The 21,167-nt window shown below is 46.6% G+C and overlaps 2 protein-coding genes across 2 annotated transcripts in view; one reads left to right on the top strand and one right to left on the bottom strand.

Moving 5' to 3' along the window:
- The window catches only part of LOC105674045 (Linear Ubiquitin E3 ligase), a 238,462-nt gene that overhangs the window by 62,407 nt on the left and 154,888 nt on the right, over positions 1-21,167 (bottom strand). The window lies entirely within an intron of this gene.
- LOC105674046 (toll-like receptor Tollo) lies at positions 14,223-20,859 on the top strand. Its single transcript, XM_012370108.2, has one exon. It carries the CDS (start codon positions 14,799-14,801, stop codon positions 18,774-18,776), a length of 3,978 nt encoding a protein of 1,325 aa, XP_012225531.1. The 5' UTR covers positions 14,223-14,798; the 3' UTR covers positions 18,777-20,859.

Raw genomic sequence — 21,167 nt, 5'->3', positions numbered from 1 at the left:
ATATCTCTGTTTTATTAACCGATGGAGATTGTACCTCGCCACAGAAGTACGGTTTATCAATCAAACGCATGTCATATTTATTTTACACCTATGTATTATTGGACGTACAAATGTATCTTCCTGTTTTGCAAGTTAAAAAAAATATTACAAAGTGAAAATTATTTAGGAAAAAGTCGCGTATACTTCGAGATAATTACATGTCAAAATTAATTAATAAACTATGAACATGTATCAGTAAAATGTTTACTGATTGATGCCTTAATTTATAGACAATACATAATATAATGTGGATAAACAATAACAGATAATTGCTGAATTTTACCTTCGCGTTCCCTCACTCAGATTACGTGTAAAACGATAAATTGTATATATGAATGTCGATAAAATAGCAATAACAAAGCAATGAAAAAATTTCGCGCAGACTTGAAATTGATTCAGACGTGAAAAACACCGCGCGAATGCAAATACCTTTTTCGGGAGGATCGAAAAAAAAAAAAACTACCAAATCACGCATTGATTTTCCGTCACTTGCCGGTTTCGTTATACCGCGGCCGTTATCGCGATTCCGCAGTCCTGAGAATTCAAAGCGATGAGAACGAGCCGAGGCCGGCGCGCCGCGTCCGCGTCTGCGTTGAAAAAAGAAGCGTAGAATCGCTTATCGTCGATCGTCGAGCGACGTCCTCCGGCAAACCGCAAACTACCAGCCATAACCGCGACGCGGTAGGGGCAGTTTTGAAAAACGCGCACCGGCAAGGCTGAGCACTCTATCTAGAATAGGCATTCCTTGAGCGTGTACGCGGGGTCCGGATAATCACGCGCATCAATTACTCTGCGAATTATGATGCGCATCTGCGGCGGCGAACGATTTATGACGAAAATTGGACGTCCGCTTTATCTGCGAGCCATCTCGCAGCCGCGGCTTCCATTTTTTTACGCGCAGACCCAACTCATCGCTTTCAACGGATATTCATTGCAAAAATATCCGTGTGCGCGTCTCGCGCGCGTCCCCGAGCGAGAGATTATCTCGTATCTTTCCCTTCCTACGTAAATTTTACGTCATTCCATAACCGTGTACGTATATGGGTAATTCATGTAGAAAATATGCAATGTGCGCCATTCAAAAATTGCGTTAATTAAAAGTAGAATTGAAAACTAATTTAAATGTTCCAAATTAAAATTAAATTGAAATACTGATCAAACGATATTACATAGTTTAAATATTATTGTGAAATTATCTATCCACAGTTCTGCCATAATATCTTTTTGCCAGTAGTTTTAACGTTAACATTTATCGCATCACAGCTTTCTAGCTGTGGCAAATTTTTTTCCCTTTAAAGTTTTTCATTATTTCGATAAGGATCGAATTCAATATTTAGTTCAGAGCTTCGTGCACTCAAGATATGAATTTTTTTATGGCAGTTAAAGTCAAAATGTAAATTCCATTGCATCACATATGCTGTAAACTTGCCTATAGAGGACAATGTGGCCCTGTATTACGGTGTATCATATAGGATTCAGGACACAAGGCCTCAAGAGGACGTGAACTTGTGAGTGCGACTCTCTTGAGTTACGCACGCCTCTCCAGAAATTTCGGAAGCCCCTGATGTCTCAGAAGTAATTGAGTCTCACGCCGGGCGGGCGTTTGCACGCGAAACGTCTTAATTATGAAAAGTAATCACGCCCGGTCTCTCACGACGCCACTTGGAATTTAATAATCATGAAATTATTTTCGATCGCGCGCGATCAGCGCGATCGTCGATTATACCCGCGTCAGATTGCGATCTTGGATCGTGCTGACATAAGTGCGCGTCCTGGCTCGTTTTTGCGAACTCACGCACGAATGCGGCTCAATAACGATGATGCACCACGCCCGTATTAATGAGCGACGAGCCGTTTAATTGGCTTCGAGGGCCGCCGCGGCGATCGTCGCGTTCGGCTTGAGTGTCCTTCGATTTCGCGAGGACCTCTTTGATGCGACAATCGCGAACGGTCCTCGATATCAAGCTACTTCGCTTCGTGGCATTCACTGAGAGTATTAGCAGTATTAAAAGCGACCGCTCTCATCTGCATGAACATCTGACATACGGCGGGCACAAGAGATCGCTGCCCCATCTGCCGCCCTTTATGTCCCATTCCTGTCCTTTAAACGCTCTTGAGCACTGCGCAACGAATTCAGCATCGGGGCTGCAGCTAATGTAAAATGTAAAACACAGGCCAGAATTTACATCTTTTCGTTTCCAAATGTCTTCAAATTATGGAATGCGCGTTGAAAACATAATAAAAAGTCTTTTCGAAACGTTATTTAAAATTCCGGTGTGACGCAGTCGAAAAATATGAAACTCCGACGAAGCCGAGCGCGGAAAATCGGTTTGAAACAGGGTAAAATATTTGCTCTCCCTCTTTAAGGAGAGAAAAGTTTCTCCCTTTACTCAAGCACCAACGTCTGTTTGAGCGCGCGGTGTGACGGATGTAAAAGTATTTCCTCGATAAAAGTCGCCACACGCGCGGATGGTGGCATACTCCGCGGCCCCCTCGACCCCTTTGTTCGCGGCAGACACACGTATGAAGCGTGACAAAACGCGCGGACTTAAGAAAGTCCACGTTTTGTCACGCGGGAACATTTCGACGACATTCGTAGCAAACGAGTCGTGACGACGCCGCCAGCCGGGGCCCCAATTCCTTCCTCACCTATGAAAAGAATATTCACAATGGGGCGTACCGCGGGGCGACCCTTTATCTTTGAGATGTTCTCACTGTGTGCGAGCCGCTGAATCACTCGGTCTATTTACCAAAGACATACGCGCCGCGCGATAATGAATTATTGTCGGCGGCGAGCGGCCGCGCGAGCGTAACGGCGAACGATTCGTCTACGCGGTCCGGAGCTGTGTTCTTTGTTCCGAAAAGATGCAACCGGGTGATGTAACACGGGTGACGGTCGGTGACGGCGTTGCAGTTAATCTTCGCGTAACGAAAGAGTAATGACCCCCACCGACGTATGATGATATCCCGCCCCCATGATATGATCCCGACAGTCCCGCGGGCTTGTTCGTGGGATATTTGCATTATGCAACGCGCATGAGATTCTTGGAAATTCACGGAATATGTAGCACCGATGTTAATGAGCGTCGACATTGTAATAATGGAGCTAGTAACAGTGAAGTAATAAATAATAAATGTACACGGTATCGCTGGCGCGTGCAATATATGCGAATAACATTATGCTACACACATTCGCTTATTTGAATTATACGATTCAATCATACTAATCGTATAGAAATTTGCGAGTATTTTAGAAATTATACGCGGCAATAATAATGGCAATTGTTTAATAACTGGCAATCACGCAGTCCGCTGATCGCCGATTACATATTTTAATGGCGCTACACGAATGCGAAGAGAGAGAGAGAGAGAGAGAGAGAGAGATACGGAGAGTCGAGAGGAGAGACAAATGTTCAACTAATTTCCGTTCGCGACATAAGGTCGATGATACGGTCCTGACTGCACGCGGTGCACACAAACATTAAACAAGTACCAACCCTTCATAGCTCAAGCATATCCCACCACGGTGACTCCCTTTTTCCTCGACCCTTCAATTTAATCAGCTTCATTCAGTCTACCGCGAAACAACCTGCCACATGGTGGCCATTGTAGCACACTGGATATTATTAACGACACACATACGCCCGTACACATACTCCGAGTGCGGATCGTTTCGTCGTCTCGTTCGGTTTTTATGCGACCAGTGCACTATCACCGCCGTGAACAAACACGGGGACCGCCATATGCACTCACGTGTTTTCTTTGTCGGTGTCGTTATTGTCATTTGTCGCATGACCCGCTTTTCGCGCTCGTCGGCTCAGAAATTCCGCGATGGTTCGGAGAACGATGGTTTCCGGCGCGGCTCTCTTCCGCTCCTTTCAGCAGCGCATCGATAATGTTCCCCGGCGGCAGTAATGTAAATTACTTCGGTCTGGCGTTAGTGGCGACGAAAAACCCACGCAGTCCTCGCCAATATGAGAAAATTTGATCGTTTTCTTGGCATAAATATATCGAACGCTTCCTCCCCCTCCCCGCGCGTCGTCTCAAAACTACCGTCTTGGCGACGGGCCAAAGACGCGGGGATTCGCCCGACGCCCTTTGCGCGAAGTGGGACAGAAACTCGGCGAAGTGCTCGTACTTCGATAAAACTTGCTTCACTTCGATAATGGATTTTCGCTGTGTCCCAGAAATTTCCGGGAAATAAACGCGCTGCATATTTAAATTACCCATCTTCCGCTCTCCATCGCTCGACTTGGAAGACGTTTCCTTTCGGGTAATTAAAGCGCGCAGAGTAAACCGCACAGTTACGTCTCGCCCAACACACTTATCTATCATTTGGATGTGTGTGACATTTCAATTAAGAATCTTTGTTTAGATTTACATCAGAATTCCAAGTGGCGGCAAACTTTTTATTGCTAAAAAAAAATTACGGATAAAGCTTATTAATAGAGATTTCAGATGTGATTATGCGTTTTGTTCAATTTCAAATCTACAACTTCAATGAGAGATAATAGCAACATAGAAATAGATAGAGGCCTCGCTGGATGATTAAAAGAATCGATCGACCGTGCGGGTTATTTTCAAATTTCATTCACGAGGTCATTGAATATTAAAAATATCGATGATTGCGGATGCCGACATACTGAATAAGACGCATAATGACGGGAATCTTGACGTGCGGCTTTATAAGCTTGATTGAACTCACGGCCGAATATTGAATTCGGCAGAATGCAGCGTTCAGAATCGACGATCGTCTATCGGGTCCATTCTCGAGGCGGACAACGTCCGGTGATAATGACGGAGATGACTGTGGCAGTTTCAATGATTAACGACTATCGCGCGCCGCTCGATTGAATTCGATTTGTCTTCCCGGACGCCACAGGTAAAGCTATCCTTTAATCATTCCGATCGGAGTAATGAGTTTACACGGCAATCGACGGACTTTACGTGAAAGAGTAGCCTGCCTAACTTGATCGTGATCGATGAATCGCATCGTATCTATAAAGATGTTAACCTCGTGGAAAAAAGGCAGGTGCGCGCAGAACGCGCCGATAATTTGTCCGTAATATGCTTTTATTACAATAATCGTACATTTTTATTACTTGCGTAAAAATTGAAACATCTTCGGAGGGGCAAAGACCCGCGGCGAGAGACGGCGAATATATAAAGTTCCGCGACGTGCAATCGAGAAATTTTATTGCGCACGCGGCTAAACAGCGCTTGTGCGTTAAAACTGACTTTTATCTCGCCATCGCGTAAGCTTTCTTACGGCAAAAACACAGATCGATCATTTTTGGATTACCGATCATTGCCATTGCGAGTATCAATCACCGCGGGGACTTTTATCGTGACGCCAGTATGTGGCGATGACCATTAAAAAAAAGAAGTAAAATTTATTTCACAATCGCTACGTGTCCTCCATTACGACCATTAACTTTCATGGGACGTAGTTCCGGAATGTTAGATACATGTTCCCATGCACCCAGAAGACGACTCTTGGCGCGTATAGTTGAAACGGTATACGGCAACTCGAAATTGTAAATATTCACGATCGAGCATAGTTTACCATTTGTAACGTATAAATCAACTTAATGGCATATTTTAGCGTACAAACTTATATAATCATATTATATTATTGTTTCAAAAATACGTATACATGATTTCGTCGTTATGGCTTATGGCGTAATTTCAGCTGACGCCTTTTTATTATTTTTTTTTTTAATTACTAAAATTACTAGAGAATTAATTAGAGAATATGATTTTGTATTATTTCACTTCGATATGTTTTCCTCTTTATATTTTACTTTTATTCGCTTTCAAGTATTTCCCGCTGACGAGATTTGCAATTAAATATTTCACGAAAGATCAATTGGCAATCGCGTAAAAGATTACGCGAAGCTATTGTCCGTTTTTGAAACATGCACAAGTCGTAACGTTTTTTTTTTTTTTTTTATCCTGGACCTCGATTTTTATGGATCGGATGATATTGCGGCAGCGAACGAACGGTCGGGTTGGCGTGCACGCGAGAATCGATTAAGCGCCGATATGATTCCGGGGAAAAAAATGGTAATGTATTCCTGAAGGCGATTGGACGATGGCCCACATCTCCGGGGCGAAAGTGCATTTCCGCGCGCGCAACAACCGACCGTCCGCCGTCTTTGACCGCTGTGCGACCGAAAATAGCGCATTCCACGAGTTTATAACTGTCACGGATATAAACCGTGAAGGGAATCGATCGGCCAGGTAAACACGTGCGCGCTCATATCCGGCCCGGTGTATCCTTCTAAATTCGGCTTTGTTACCGGCAGTAGGGCGGCGCGTCGCGCCGCCGCCGAGCCGCGCCGAGCTATATTGCAATATTCCGGCGGGCGCGCGATAGGATCCGGTCGGACGGGCGTGGGCGCGTCGGAGGAGGAAAAAAAAAAACTGTATGGTAATGTATTCTAGAAAATGCAATAGCACTGCACACACGTGCGACGCACGTGGAGCACCCCGCGAAGAAAAGTAGAAGCCGACAGGCAGGTAGGGTTTCGCACTCACCGAAAGGGGATGACGCTTGGAGAGCTCCGAACTCTCTCCAAGGGGTTGGCTGGCCGGGCGATGGTCGGGACGAGACAACGAGGGCTCGTCAACTACTTTGACACGTACACCCCGCCGTCGTGGTTGTCGGTGAATTTCGCCTTTAAGAACTGCGGGACGCCGGTGTATCCCGCGGCGTGACATCGGCTTCCCGCCGCCTCGCTCTCTCCTGGCCCTGAGACAGTTTCGGAACACTTTAAAAGTGCTGTAGCTACGTATACATATGTACCGGTGCGACTGCGATTCGCCGCGCGACGTTTAGTGATGGATCGGGCCGGATGTGATACGGGCGCGCGTATACGGGATTAGGATCGATGGGAATTTTGGATTTTTATCGCGAACGGCAAGTATCGCCGTACACGGGCAGTAACGTAAAATCTAGGGGCGCTGCGACGTACAGAAAGCCCCGCGCGATACTTGAATAGGCGCATATCGCCCCTCGATTTCGACCGAATGAGCGGAAAGCGAAGCTAAATCGCGTAGATTTGCAATTAACGTGTAATTCGATTTAAAATATAAAACAGCGCCGAAAGTTCGAAGCGCCTATAAATTTCTCATTACAGGCGAATGCAATTAATTCGCCGTCATAAATTAATGAAATTTCGCTGGAAGAGTCGAGGCTGAGTAGTACGCCGTTACTGGAAACAATTAATATATCGTACCAATAGTTTCATTAATTAAATTATCCGCAATTGTTACGTAGGATGTGTTCGTAAAGCGCACTTCACCACCCGCCGACGCGCGTGCGGAAAACCACCGTGAGCAGATTCACGATGATAGAGTGATTGGCCGGGCGATCGTAAAACTTAATTTGTATAATGGCCGCATCTTTGGTAATGCCCGTATCATGGCACGCTCGCATTATTACCGGTGCAGATAACACACTTGATGGAAAATATCGTGATACGCTATCGATTTCGCTGCATTTAGGGCTTTTTATCTTAATTACGCCGCAGCCCGTTCGCGGGTATATTATTAGCTCGTTAATGCATTTTATAGGCGGCCACTCTAACAAGCCTTTGTCATTGTAACGTGAATTTGTAGATTAAGCTTAATTAAAATCTCGCCGTGGGATCGTCACAATTATTTTCATAATCATTCCGCCATCGCTTTAATTATCGTAACGTGAACGTGCGCATTCGCATGGCGCGTGCAATACGGAATGTAATTTTGCTCGCTCGGCCATCATCGAGAAATTTGCATTTTGCAGGCAACAATTACGCGCGATTTACAAAATGCGTTTCGCACGAGCTATCGATCTCCATCGAATTTTCCTCAAATGCTACTATACAGAACGCATTGATTTTTTTTTTCAAACCTGAATAAATCACGTTTTGCGTTTACAGCGCGTGAAAATTTTAATATTAAGTGTAATTAAGCGAATCGCAACTTTAATAATGTAATAACATTCTTTTGCAAATATTCAAATTTAAATCCCCGACGGCCACATTAAAAAAAAAAAAAAAAAAAAAGATTTCTAAGGGACAATATGCTGCGTGCTTGCGAAATATGCTGTTATGATATCCGCCCGGTGTCTCGCGGAAAAACGCAAGTGGATATAACGACTTCGCATGTCGAACGAGAAATTTCGTCGAATTCCTCGAACGTTTTGCATAGCTGCCGTGTCACAGAAACGTCACATAGCTCGTGGGCCGACGACGAAAGAGATACGAATCGCTAAACGCTACATTGCCGTCGACAAGCCGAATTGCGAGATGCCATACCGTGTGTCGGATTAATGGCTTCCCGACAGGGTGTAACGATCGTTCCGCACCCCATGAAGTATCTCGAGGGACGCGAGAACGGCCCCGTTTTGATTCGCGCGAGGGCACCGTCGCGATACGCCACCCCTCGAGATCGCGCCAATGCAAGTCGGCGTGCGTGTACGTACAAATCTACATTGGCGGAGAAGATTTAAGGCGCCGTATTGTGTAACACGCGGGAAAAGGGGGGCTGACACTAGTCCACCCGAAATCCCCGGCCATGAAAACGCCTATTTCGGGGTTCCTCACTTCGTCGCGATTACATTCCTACCCACCCGGGTTCGCCCTGTGTGTACACGTCGATCCTTCCGTGCGGGCATCTACGATACGGCTTTGAGGCTCTCGAATATCTGATCGACTGGTCACAGTACCTTGTCGAATGGTCAGAGCATCTCTGAATATCTCGCGAGGGTCTGGCGTTTGCAGAAATAGCTATCGGAGGTATCTAAAATGGGGCACGACGCGTCAATGCCCGGAGATATCGTCAAACGTATATATCGAAAACGACGAGGAAATTGAAATAAGAATAATTCTCTCTAATCGATGAAAAAGAGGAAACCGCTGGTTTATGCGCGTTATTTCGCTTTTGCAAATTAAGAACCGTTATATGAGCGACTACATTTTGCGTAAGACAAACGCTGCAAAGGAAACATCTTTGTGTCCTTGAATTGTTAACTTGGAGCTATCAGATATTTGCAAGGTAGCTGCTGGCGACTATAAGCGATAGGAAATTTACTTATCGGGCACGCCAAGAATTTCTGAGATTATCTGAAATTTTCAAATATCCCGGAACATTGCGAAACTCGTGGCGGATCTTGCAATCGATTGGCGGGAAGTCGCCGTGGGCGGTCTTCAAAATCAATTCATAATACCTCCGAGGTACTCCACGTTCTGTGGCTGTGATCTCATTATAGCTGGAGAAGATTCAGTTACCAATATCCGACTATAACTTTGGTCGGCTAAAGGAGATCTTATATTTGCAGTTGATTTCCCAACCGAACATTCCAGGCCTGGAGTGCCGATATTTCGCATTACGCAAGACTACATTGAGGTCTGAGTGTCATAATAAGACTAGAACAACAGAGAGGCAGACACGAGAGCTTCATCAAGATAACTTCTACAGCGATGGATTATGCAACCAAATGAACGTTAAGTCAGAAAAATGATTTAGACGATTTGCTAGGCAAGAAAAAAGAAATATTTCCAACGTTTACGCGAGAGCTTCATCGAGATAACGTCTACAGCGATGGATTATGCAATCAAATAAAAGTTAGAAAAATGATTTAGACGATTCGCCGGGCAAAAAGAGATTTAATATACGTTTACGCATCGCACATTGACATTGATTTGTCGCATGATATAACTAATTAATTAACTATGGAGTTAATAAATCAAAAATACGATTAGTAATGATAATACGTTTGTCTACTTATGCATCTTCATGTTTAATGATAATTTATCCCATAAACTAGTTATAAACGTTACTTTTAACTGAAATCCTACGTCTCTTCGTATCAAATAATTTATGTAAATAATTTAATGTAAGTAATTTATGCAAATGCATCGCAAAAGAGCATAATGATTATAAAATAATCAATAATTAATTGAATTAGAAGCGAACAAATCGATACTTTCAAAATAAAATTAGTTTGACCAGGAAATATTTAATCTTTGGAGAAATTATTAATGAGAGAGAAATACCTACTGAAATTTATACATATATATATACGTAATAGCTTTTGTCATTTCTGCAAAATATCACATTTTCGAAAAAGAATCATGCTTGCTAAAGTATTGCTTAATATATATATATATATATATATATATATATATATATATATATATATATATATATATATATATATATAGATTCGACTTTCTAAATTATATTTAACTGTTCTCTTTCCATTGTTGCTCCAATGTCTCAGAGCATCGGTATTTTTGGAGTTGCGCCAACCACATCTTGAACGTGTAAAACCTTTACCGTTACTAATCGTGTATTCCTTGCCGCAAATTCACTATTTGCGTTCTAGCTCTCTCTCTCTCTATCTACCATTTTATCGTGAAATATCCGCGGACACGACGCATACGGAGGAATCTAAGAAATCGCCATTGAGACACCGATGCGTCTCCCAGACGCACGCTGCCACGGTAAACACCACTTCTTCGCGGACGGTACACGTTAACCGCCATCCGGGAGCAGCGCGTTTATTCGCAGACCTTCTTGCACGCCACATTGACGACGATGAAACGAAACACACACAGGGGCGGTCTGCAGGCGGTCTTTCCAGCGCGAAAGCTCCGCCTGCGGAACCAACCGGCCTACATGCACGAGAAACGTCAACTTCTTCGTGGCACCTACTTATACCTCTTCGTCTTCCCGTCCGTCCGTCCGTCCGTCCGTCCGTCCGTTTCGTACGTCCGTCCGGCCGTGCGAGTGCAGCGAGCGCTCGTTGGCCTTCCTCGAGCGCGCGGCGCGCCCTTCGGCCGTATGCTAATGCCCGCGGCGTTTCGTGACGCGATACAGTTTTCGTTGTTAACCTCGACTGACCTCCTCTCTTCTTGGTGTGCCTGCGAGTGAAAGTGCGAGCGACGCCGAGCCTTTTCGTCGTCGGTAGGCCGTAGGTGCCGTCGCGCCGTACGCGCCGACGATCGATCGCGTCTCGTCCGACGAAAACGGAGATCTTTATGAACGATGTTCGCCCGCGCACCCTCCAGAAAGGATGCGACTTCCGCGCCCGCAAATTCGATTATCGGTTTTACAGGGTTTTTTTTCAGCACGCCCGCTACACTCTTTCTGAGTCTTTGTACGACGTCGGAAGAGATTTGTTGCAGATGGTTCTGGCGTTACTTTCTTCCTCCGCCTTTCCGCGTAGGGTTGCAAGTTGCCACTGAGAAGGTTTCTTGAAAACTCCTTTGCAAATCTTGTGAAACGGAAAATAGAGATTCTGCAAATAAGTCATCTTGTCGTTTAGGAGAGTTTTGCATTAAATGAATAAAATACATTTTTCTCAAAGGAAAAAGTTTTTTGCCAAACAAATTCTTAATTATTTATAAATATAAACTGCACGGACGCAACTTGTTTTTATTATAATGCAAAGTTGTCTTCGTTAAAACATTCCAGCTTCAACGTATGACAATGACTCCTACGATTTCCTATTAATAATCTTACGAGCTCGAGATACCGCATCTTCAATCTGCGAGCTATAATAAATAATGATTTATGTTGTTGTTACAACCCATTTGACCGCCGATATCCTTTCAAAGACGGATCTCATTCCGAAATTTATTTTTCAGTAATTTTTTTTTCCATTTCCATTCTTCGATCATTTAATGACGATGTTTCGTTCTTGTGGACTCTCGCGCATGATATCATGCAGCAGAATAAACACTTATTCAAATAAGAGAAACAGCCCATTGGAAAAAAAAAAGAGGGATCCGGCCGCTTGCACGTGGAACTAGTACGGGCATAAATTCCAACAGATAGTATGCACGCTGTTGGAACGAAGAAAGATTCTCCCTCACAGATTCCCTATGAGAGAACGCCTGCACGGTTATTTAGATCTTTCATTCTCTCGCGGACAACTCAAAGACTTTGTCGTCTATCGCCTAAATTATTTCCCCGGCATTTCCATGAAGAGAAAGAGGTGTTCATTTACATAACTATGAATTTTTTCTCGCCTGCGTATATTGCTCGCGCTTATTTTTATATATATCTCGTTAATGTTAATTGGTTTAACGCGCTAAACATATGTGTGTGTGTATGTGTGTGTGTGTGTGTTGTTGTTGCTTTACTCAGCGTATGCCGTGTGTCGTACTATGCTCAAGGTGTAATCTTGTAAATTGCGTTTTACGAAAAAAAATCGATACCGCCGTCTCGCCCTGACGACCACGGCGGCCAAAGAGATTCAGCTGGGTCACAAGCGGCCGCTCGCACTTAGATCACGCTAAACGAAAATACGCAGCGACGCCACCACTTGATGCCCCGTTAGTGTCCCGTGCGACTTAGTCACACTGATAAAGTATTCCAATTGCGACGCGGAGCGGTTTAGTTCCTCGGTGGGAAAACGACGCGGGAATGATATCACGCTGACAAGCCGTAAATACATAATGAAGTGTGGAAACCCCGTATGTTTAAATCCATGAATGCCACCATCCGTCATCGTGAGTACGCGCGTGGTACGACTTCGAATTTATAATCCCGTGCGCTCATCTAGTATACTCGCGTGATTCATCATCTTATACACTCTTACCGCGACAGATGGGTAGCCGTCGCTCGGAATAAGTTCAAGGAGAAGTTAGACGTTTAAGGAATATGCAATTAGTATTGTGCACACCGCGCGGAGCAATATTAATCCTTTAATTAAAGAATTTTTTCTTGCTCCAAATGTCCTGGATTCTTCATATCCAAATCAAATTGTTATCTAGATCATTTTTTATATAACAAAGAGAATGTGTTTGGAGAATTATGATACGTTAACTGCTACGTTATATATATATTATTATAAAAAAATATATATTTGTGTACATATATATATATATATAAAGATTTCAGAATTATCTTACGCAACAATTTATTAACATTAGAAATTTGCCAATTTAAATTCTAATAATTAGAGAATTAAGAGACTCAAGAATTGACAAGTTTAAACAATTTTTCTAAGACATTTTCAATTATTGTATCGACAAAAAAATTCTGTTACATAAGAATAAATTATATAAAAAGTGGAAGAATTATTAGGAGCATGTCTCCATAAAGTCGCTCGAGTTTTAAGCTTTATAGTATCTAATCTTTAAAATACCAAGAGATAGGGCACTAAAATGTAGGTAAAAGTACTATCATTATCTAAAAGCTTGTTTCAGTTCGCTAGCTAAAACGCAGATGTCGCTAAAGATCTCATTTTTAGGGGTAGCTGCCCTGCGCTAGGAAGTATGAATCAGCGTATGAATGGCACATCTATTTTTTTTATATTAAATATTAAGCGAAGCTACAAAAAGCAGATAGACTTTAATAAAACCGCAGCTTTGTTAAATATTAATTCGGATGGAAACAGAGTTGACCGATATCGATCCTTACTCATCTTTCAGCTTTATCCACTCATCTTTCAGCTTTATTAAATCGCGACACGTTAAATAAGCTTGACATCAAATTAGTCGCCAATGCTATATTGATCCTGCATCCGCGCGCAATCTAATCGCGCTCGGCAATCGAATGCGTAGCAAATGCGCTCACGCATGCGAGCTGGCATGTCTGAACTAAAACTTGGAAAATATCCGTATCAAACGTATCTGTTTCGAACTTTTTCGCAGAAAACCCGCTCACGTTCGCGGCAAATCCTTTTCGGCATGCAACGTTGCGCCGGTCCCAAATGCTTTCGGGAGCTGAAAAGAAACTCGTCGAAAATTCAAAGCGCAATGTAAAAACAACAAATCAAGGCTATCATTGTATTTTACGAAATTGTATTTTATGAAAGTTCGCGTCGACAGGCGCCGTGGGACAATTCCAGTTAGCCTATTAGACGATGTCGAGGACAGTACGCGCCCGAGGGTGAAAAGATCCTCACGCGAAGTAACGAGGGATAAAACATTCGTTCGGCAGAGAGAAGCCGCTTGATAAATGCGTGCCGGTGCGTCTAGGAACCAGTTTAGTGTTTATCTAGTAAGTAGCGTTGTCAGTCAGCTGGTTTGTTGCATCTTCGTGGTAGGACGAGCGGGACGAGCGGGAGAAGGAAGGCAAGCAGGCAGGCAGGCAGGCAGGCAGCCGCCTGTGGCATGCAACGTTTGCCGAGAAGCGTGTGCGCGAGCGAGCACCGTGTCTCTGTGTCAGTGCCAGTCGGGGGGAAGCGGAATCCTACAGGATGGTAGGGATAACGCGACGGTGGTGGGAAGGCTGGTAGTAGGGAAAGGCAACCGCACGCCGCCAGTTATGCCAGGGTACACCGTGATCGTGGATAGAACGCGAGTCAGTTGCACTCCGACCGTCGCGGTGGAATGTCGTCGTTCCCGGGACGCAGCCGTCATCGTCACCCGGGTAACACGTAATCACGGCAGTGAGGATATTCGCCGCCGTGTGGACGGACGTGTGTAGTTGGTGGTGGTTTTGCACCGCGCTATTTGTTTGGAATGAGCGATCGGCGCTCGGGCGATACGCGCGCGCGGACGACGAGGTCGAGGGCCGTCGCTTTGTGTCGATCGGTGTGAGTCGTGTGTCGTGTGTCTTGGCCGACGGCAACGAGAATCGGCGAGAATCGTACGATCAAGCGTGCTTCCGGCGCGTTCTGCCGCGTGGCGTGTCGTGGAAACCAAGTGTACAGTTGAAACCGAGTGCCGCGGCTATGAGTGCGTGACGATACGACCGTTTCTCTCGACCACGAGTATCTTCCGGCCACAAGGAGCGCGTCTGCGGAAACGTCCAGAATGGAGGCGCGTCGTTGCGTAGCGTCGTGGTCGCGACCGGCGATCCGGTCGGCGATCGTTGTTTTGTGCTTGCTTCTGGATTATTGCACGGTGCACGGGCGCAGCATCACGAGTCTCGAGGCGCCGAGCGGTTGCCAGTGGAGAAACGACAACGAGGACAGTGAGAAGGATCTGATCTGCAAAATCCGAACGATCGCGAACGCGTCCGTGCTGATCGGCAATCTCTCGGCGATACAGGCGGATTCGGTGACATCGCTGGGATTCGAATGCAGCGACGTGTTGTTCTTCGAGAGCCAGTTCGAGGATCGGCACGGCTTTCTCTCGACGCTGCCGCGTCTCGTCAAGCTGCGCGTCGATTACTGCAAGATCCGACATTTATCAGGCGGTCTGTTCGCTTCGCTGCACAATCTCCGCTCTCTGTCCCTGCGTACGCACAACGGCGACTGGTCCACCATGACGCTGGAGCTGCATCGCGAGGCGCTTCACGGCTTAATGAATCTGCAGCATCTCGATCTCGCCGACAACAATCTGTGGACGTTGCCGTCGGATCTGCTCTGCCCGGTGCGCGGTCTCACGAGCCTGAATCTCACGCGCAACAAGTTACAGGACATCGTGCAGCTCGGCTTCGCCGAATGGTCTGATCCCTGCACGCTCGTTGGTCTCGAAATTCTCGATATCAGTGATAACGACCTCAGTGCCTTGCCCGATCAGGCTCTCAGCAGCCTGCACAGTCTGAGCGTGCTGAAGGTGCAGGAGAACGTGATCGCCGCCGTCGGCGACCACGCGCTGGCCGGTCTTACGAACCTGCGTGTTCTAAACGTGTCTAGCAACAGACTCGTCGCACTGCCACCCGAAATGTTTTCAAAAACCAAAGGCTTGCAGGAGCTGGTGCTCAGTAATAATTCCCTCACCGTGTTAGCGCCCGGACTGTTGGACAGCCTCGAGCAATTGGAACTGTTGGATCTCAGCGTCAACGAACTCACCAGTCATTGGGTGAATCGGGATACCTTCTCGCGGCTGGTCAACCTCATCATCCTCGACCTGTCCTTCAACGCCCTGACCAAGATCGACGCGTACGTCTTCAAGGGTCTGTACAACCTGCAGATTCTCAGGCTCGAGCACAACAATATCGACACGCTGGTCGACGGCTGCTTCGCCTCGCTCACCAACCTGCATACCCTCACGCTGTCGCACAACAGGATCGCCAGATTCGATCCGGCGCACACGATTGGCCTCGATGCGGTCCGACAGCTCTTTCTCGACAGCAACAAGCTGCGCATTCTGCACAGGCACGTCTTCACCAATTTCACGAACCTGCAGGATCTCTCTCTCTGCACCAACTCCCTGACGGAAGTACCTTACGCGGTGCGGTTGCTGTCCACGCTCAAGACTCTCGATCTCGGCAGCAACCAGGTGACGCAGATCGACAACGAGTCGTTCGCCGGCCTGAACGAGCTCTACGGGCTGCGTTTAGTGGACAATAAACTGGAAAATGTGTCGCGCGAAGCGTTCGCGTCACTGCCGTCGTTGCAAGTGCTTAATCTCGCGGACAATTTTATCCGTCACGTGGAACAAAGCGCTTTCGCGAGTAATACGGTGCTGCAGGTGATAAGGCTGGACGGCAATCAATTGACGGAGATCCGCAGCCTCTTCACGAATCTCGAAGCTCTCGCCTGGCTGAATGTGTCGAATAATAAACTGCTGTGGTTCGACTACAGCCATCTACCGCGCAGCATAGACTGGTTGGATATACACGCGAATCAACTGAGCGAGCTCGGCGATTACTACAGCATGCGCAATCACATGGAAATCAAGACTCTGGACGCCAGTTACAATCTTCTCACCGAGATCACGGAGAACAGTATGCCGGATTCGGTGGAGACGGTCTTTCTCAACAACAACAAGATAAAGCGCGTCGCGACCGGCACGTTTATGCAGAAAAACAATCTGAAGAAAGTGACGCTGCACGACAACAAAATCAGGAATCTCGACGTGAACGCTCTCGCGCTGCAAGCGATGCCGGACGACAGGCAGCTTCCGGAGTTTTATATCGGCAACAATCCCATTCTCTGCGATTGCGGCATGGAGTGGCTGCCGCGAATCAACGAGATGGCACGCCAGCGTCAGCATCCGCGCGTCATGGACCTCGACGAGGTCACGTGCGACATGGTGCACATCCGCGCCGCGCCGCGCCGTCCGCTGCTGTCCTTGAAACCGAAGGACTTTCTCTGCCGATACGACGCGCACTGCTTCGCGCTCTGCCATTGCTGCGACTTCGACGCGTGCGACTGCGAGATGACGTGCCCGGACAATTGCTCGTGCTACCACGATGACAGCTGGTCCAGCAACGTCGTCGACTGCTCGAACGCCGGATACAAACACGTGCCCGAGCGGATACCGATGGACGCGACGGAGATTTATTTGGACGGCAACGAGCTGGGTGATCTGGGCAGCCACGTATTCATCGGCAAACGTCGTCTCGAGGTGCTGTATCTCAACAACAGCGGCATCGCCGCGATACACAATCGCACGTTCAACGGCGTCGGCGCCCTGCGCGTCCTCCATCTCGAGGACAACGCGCTGCGGGAGCTCCGCGGCTTCGAGTTCGATCAGCTGGAACGCATGTCGGAACTGTACCTGGATCACAACGCCATCGCCACCGTGGGAAACACGACGTTCAAGAAGATGCGGAAACTCGAGGTGCTGCGATTGGACAGCAATCGCATCGTCGACTTCCGGCCGTGGGAGGTGCTGCCGAGTGGCGACAGCACCAAAGTCGCACTGGAGGGTAACGCCTGGAGCTGCGAATGCGTGAACGCCGCCCGGCTTCGCGCCTGGCTCGCGGAGCATCGCGGCGATCCTGAAAAAATGTATTGCCGCGACGGCATCGAGACGCTCGCACAAGCGATGGAGCGATGCGGCGATCCGTCCACGGAAGCGGTGAGTCGTGGCATTCAGGAGATTCCGTTGCTCGGCGGCAACTTTGTACCTCTCCTCGCCGGCGCCTTGGTGGCTGTGATCGCCATTTGTCTCATCGTCGCCCTGGCCTTCGCTTTCCGGCAAGACGTCCGCCTCTGGGCTCACGCGCGCTACGGTCTACGACTCGGCAAGATGGCAACGCCGCCCGACGAGGAAAGAGACAGACTATACGACGGCTACATCGTCTACAGCGAGAGCGACGAGGATTTCGTCTCCAGGTTCCTCGCGGCCGAATTGGAACAAGCCGGCTTGGCGCTGTGCTTGCACTGGCGCGATCTGCCACCGGCGAGGCCGCAAGAAGCCCTGCCGCCGGCTGCGGCCGCCGCCAAACGCATCGTCATCATTTTCTCGCCGGTGTTCCTGGCGAACGAGTGGCAGCACGTGGAATTCCGCGCCGCCTTGAGGACCGCGCTCGAAAACATCAGGCCAACCTCGCGGAAACGTCGCATCGTGCTGCTGCTGGCCACTGAGACGCCCACCCGGGACCCGGAACTCCAGCTGCTGCTGCAAACGTGCACGGTGGTGGTCTGGGGCGAGAAAAGGTTCTGGGAGAAGCTGAGATTCGCGATGCCGGACTCGGTTGACAAGCGGCGTGACAGCAAGAAGGTCAACGACCGCAACCGCACGCCGACGCGGTACACCGCGGCGCCGTCTGCCGCGGTGGACGTGTGGACCAAGCCCAATGGTGTTTTGGTCGCACCGGTGCATCACGCGCCCACGCCTACACCCACGCAATCTACCTACGTCAGCTCGGCGTCCAGCCGGACCGAGGACGAGGACAGCGGCGCGGAGCATCAGCACCACCAGCACCCGCACCCGCACCATCCGCATCAGCATGGCTACAGCGCGCTGCACGTCGGTAACGGCCGCCCGGCCAGTCTGTCCTCCAGGGGCAGCCATCTCTACAGCACCATACCGGAACCGCCGGTGCCCACCGCGCCGCCCGGGGAAGTCCTCGCCGCCGCGCATCCGGGCAATCCGCGTACTTACTTCGTCTAGCGCAGAAGGGCGGCGATCGTGCTTCGATCCGGCAGAAGATAGACCGACCGACCGACCGACTTTCCCCTCTCCTTCTCCCATCTACCTTTGACTTCTTCCGGTCGTCTTCGCTTCCGGTAGACGCGATCGCCTGGCGTTCCTTCGCCATCGAGATGTAAGCAAAATTTCTTCGCTTCAGGACGACGCGGTTACACTTGTACAGTATTTCCCCGGTGCTCGCGACACATCCCCCCCCCCCCGACTGAGGCGCTTCAGCTCTTCCACTTTCGAGGTCGATCGCCCTCCCGCCCCGTGAATCACTTCCGCGCGTCCGAACGCATCACACGCGCGTAGTATTACATACGTACGAAAATCAATGCCTTGCGCTTATTATCAATGTACGACGATAGACTTTAACGTGGCTTGAAATCATTTTCCTTTTTTTTCCCTTTTCGAATGCGATCGTCGGACTTTGTTTCTTTCTGATATCTCCTTTTTCACACCGTTGCATAATGTTCTTCCGAATGATCAAATGCTTATTGTTTCGAATTTATCAGACGTGAATTCCGAGAACTGCTTTTCTCTCGTTTCAGATTTCGCGCATAGTAACACGAGAGCCGCGAGAAGAATTGATTCTAAATTTGTGCGCGAGTTTTTGTTTGACAAGCGAGACGTCGCTTTGTGAAGTGTAACCGAGGATTTATATTAATTTATAATCTTGTATATATGTGGTTTTCACGCTCTTTAATTTTTACGAAACTTCTTCTTCGTGTATCTCTACATCGGTTAATTTATTCGCCACGCTAAATGATGGTCAATCATCGAGCCTGAAAAGTAGGTTACAAACGAAGCAATTAGGCGAATTTTACTGGTTGCTTCATTGCGATCGATGGATCTCTAATTCAAATGTTTTGATCCCTTTCATAAACGAGGTCTCTTGATTTAGAGTCGCGCTGTTTCAATTTGCATTAACTGGCATAACTGTCAGCGAATTCATCAATATGGTTATTTATGTTTTGAATGCATACGACGAACGATGAATAATGATGATAATATCTAAATATAGCAGCCGATGCTATGATGTTCCATACGCGATCATTTCGCGAATATTAATTAAATTATTTTGGTAATTTTTGGTTCTAGTATTTTTTTCATAGTGAGCGGCGTGTACGAAACAATTATAACAATAATTATCATGGCGTTATGAAAGATAAAAGAGAGAGCGAGAATGAAAGAGAGAAGTGTTCTGTATAGATATTTATTTTAAATATTTGAACGGATGCATTTATTTTATATCATACACGTGATACTTTATTACTTTATTAGCGATATAACTGTATTATGCGTTTGACAACTTAATTGCGAATATTTATATCTTTTTTTTTTTCGATGCTCGAATAACAATGCGTAAGCAAAGTGATATATATGTGTATATACGAATATTGTATTTCATCGCTTTTTTGATCATCCATTTTATTTTGAAATGGGAAAATCGAAATATTGCAGAAACCATTTTCATATAGACTTAAAAAAAAAAAAAAAAAAAAAATCCATTCAAATTTCGTTAAGTACTCGCGATAATTTTCAACGAGACGGCTAAAATAAAGTTAGCTCGAATGCAATTTTCTTTTTTTTATTAATCAAAATCTCTTACGAACAAAGTTCCTCGCGCACTGACATTTCTTTGGGGCTCGAGGCGCATCCCTTTTCGCCATTCCCGTCGTTCGTTCGTCAATCGCTCGTGATGAGAAAAGATCGTCAGATATTAAGTGACAAAAGGAAAAGACAGACGTCTCGTGAGAGCTTGTTCCTAAAGATTCACGACTGTCTTGATAAAGTAACGGTCGCATAACGCTTATTAGTCCGTAAGTGAAAAAACTCTCTGTAAATATTGTATCTAATTTTTGTAAATACTCATGCACATTTCCGAGCACACCGAAGACCAGCGCTGCGTATGTTACTGGTCGTGAATACGTCTTAACTATAATTGCGCGTTTAGGAGTGTAATTCTAACTGTATTGTATTATTGTAAATACGCTCATCGGATCACGCATTATATATTCACAATCTGTTAAATATGTATTAAATTAATTGCCACTTTCCATTTCAGCAAAGATTCATGAAAATAAACACGTTTGTTTTATAAAAAAAAAAAAAGGACAATCGAATCGCGTTATATTAATCCTGTAAAATTCCCATTCCGATCGTGAAACAGCAAAGATTATTGATTGGTAATACGCGATGCGTGCAGTCACATTGGACATGTAATTAATATCGTTGTCGAGATTATCTCCTTTCAATATTTTGATCAATCGATATGGCGATGGTGAGATACATTAGGGCAAAAGATTTCGGGTATTGGCACAAAGGAATAATCGCGCATTGGCATAATTCGCCGATCGATAACCCGGA

Source organism: Linepithema humile, chromosome 5, assembly GCF_040581485.1.
Source record: "Linepithema humile isolate Giens D197 chromosome 5, Lhum_UNIL_v1.0, whole genome shotgun sequence".
NCBI lineage: Eukaryota > Metazoa > Arthropoda > Insecta > Hymenoptera > Formicidae > Linepithema > Linepithema humile.
This window is presented reverse-complemented; position numbering and strand designations above follow the sequence as displayed.

What these genes read in the sequence shown, in the direction of transcription:
- LOC105674046 (XM_012370108.2), top strand. Translation starts at nt 14,799, where the DNA reads ATGGAGGCGCGTCGTTGCGTAGCGTCGTGGTCGCGACCGGCGATCCGG.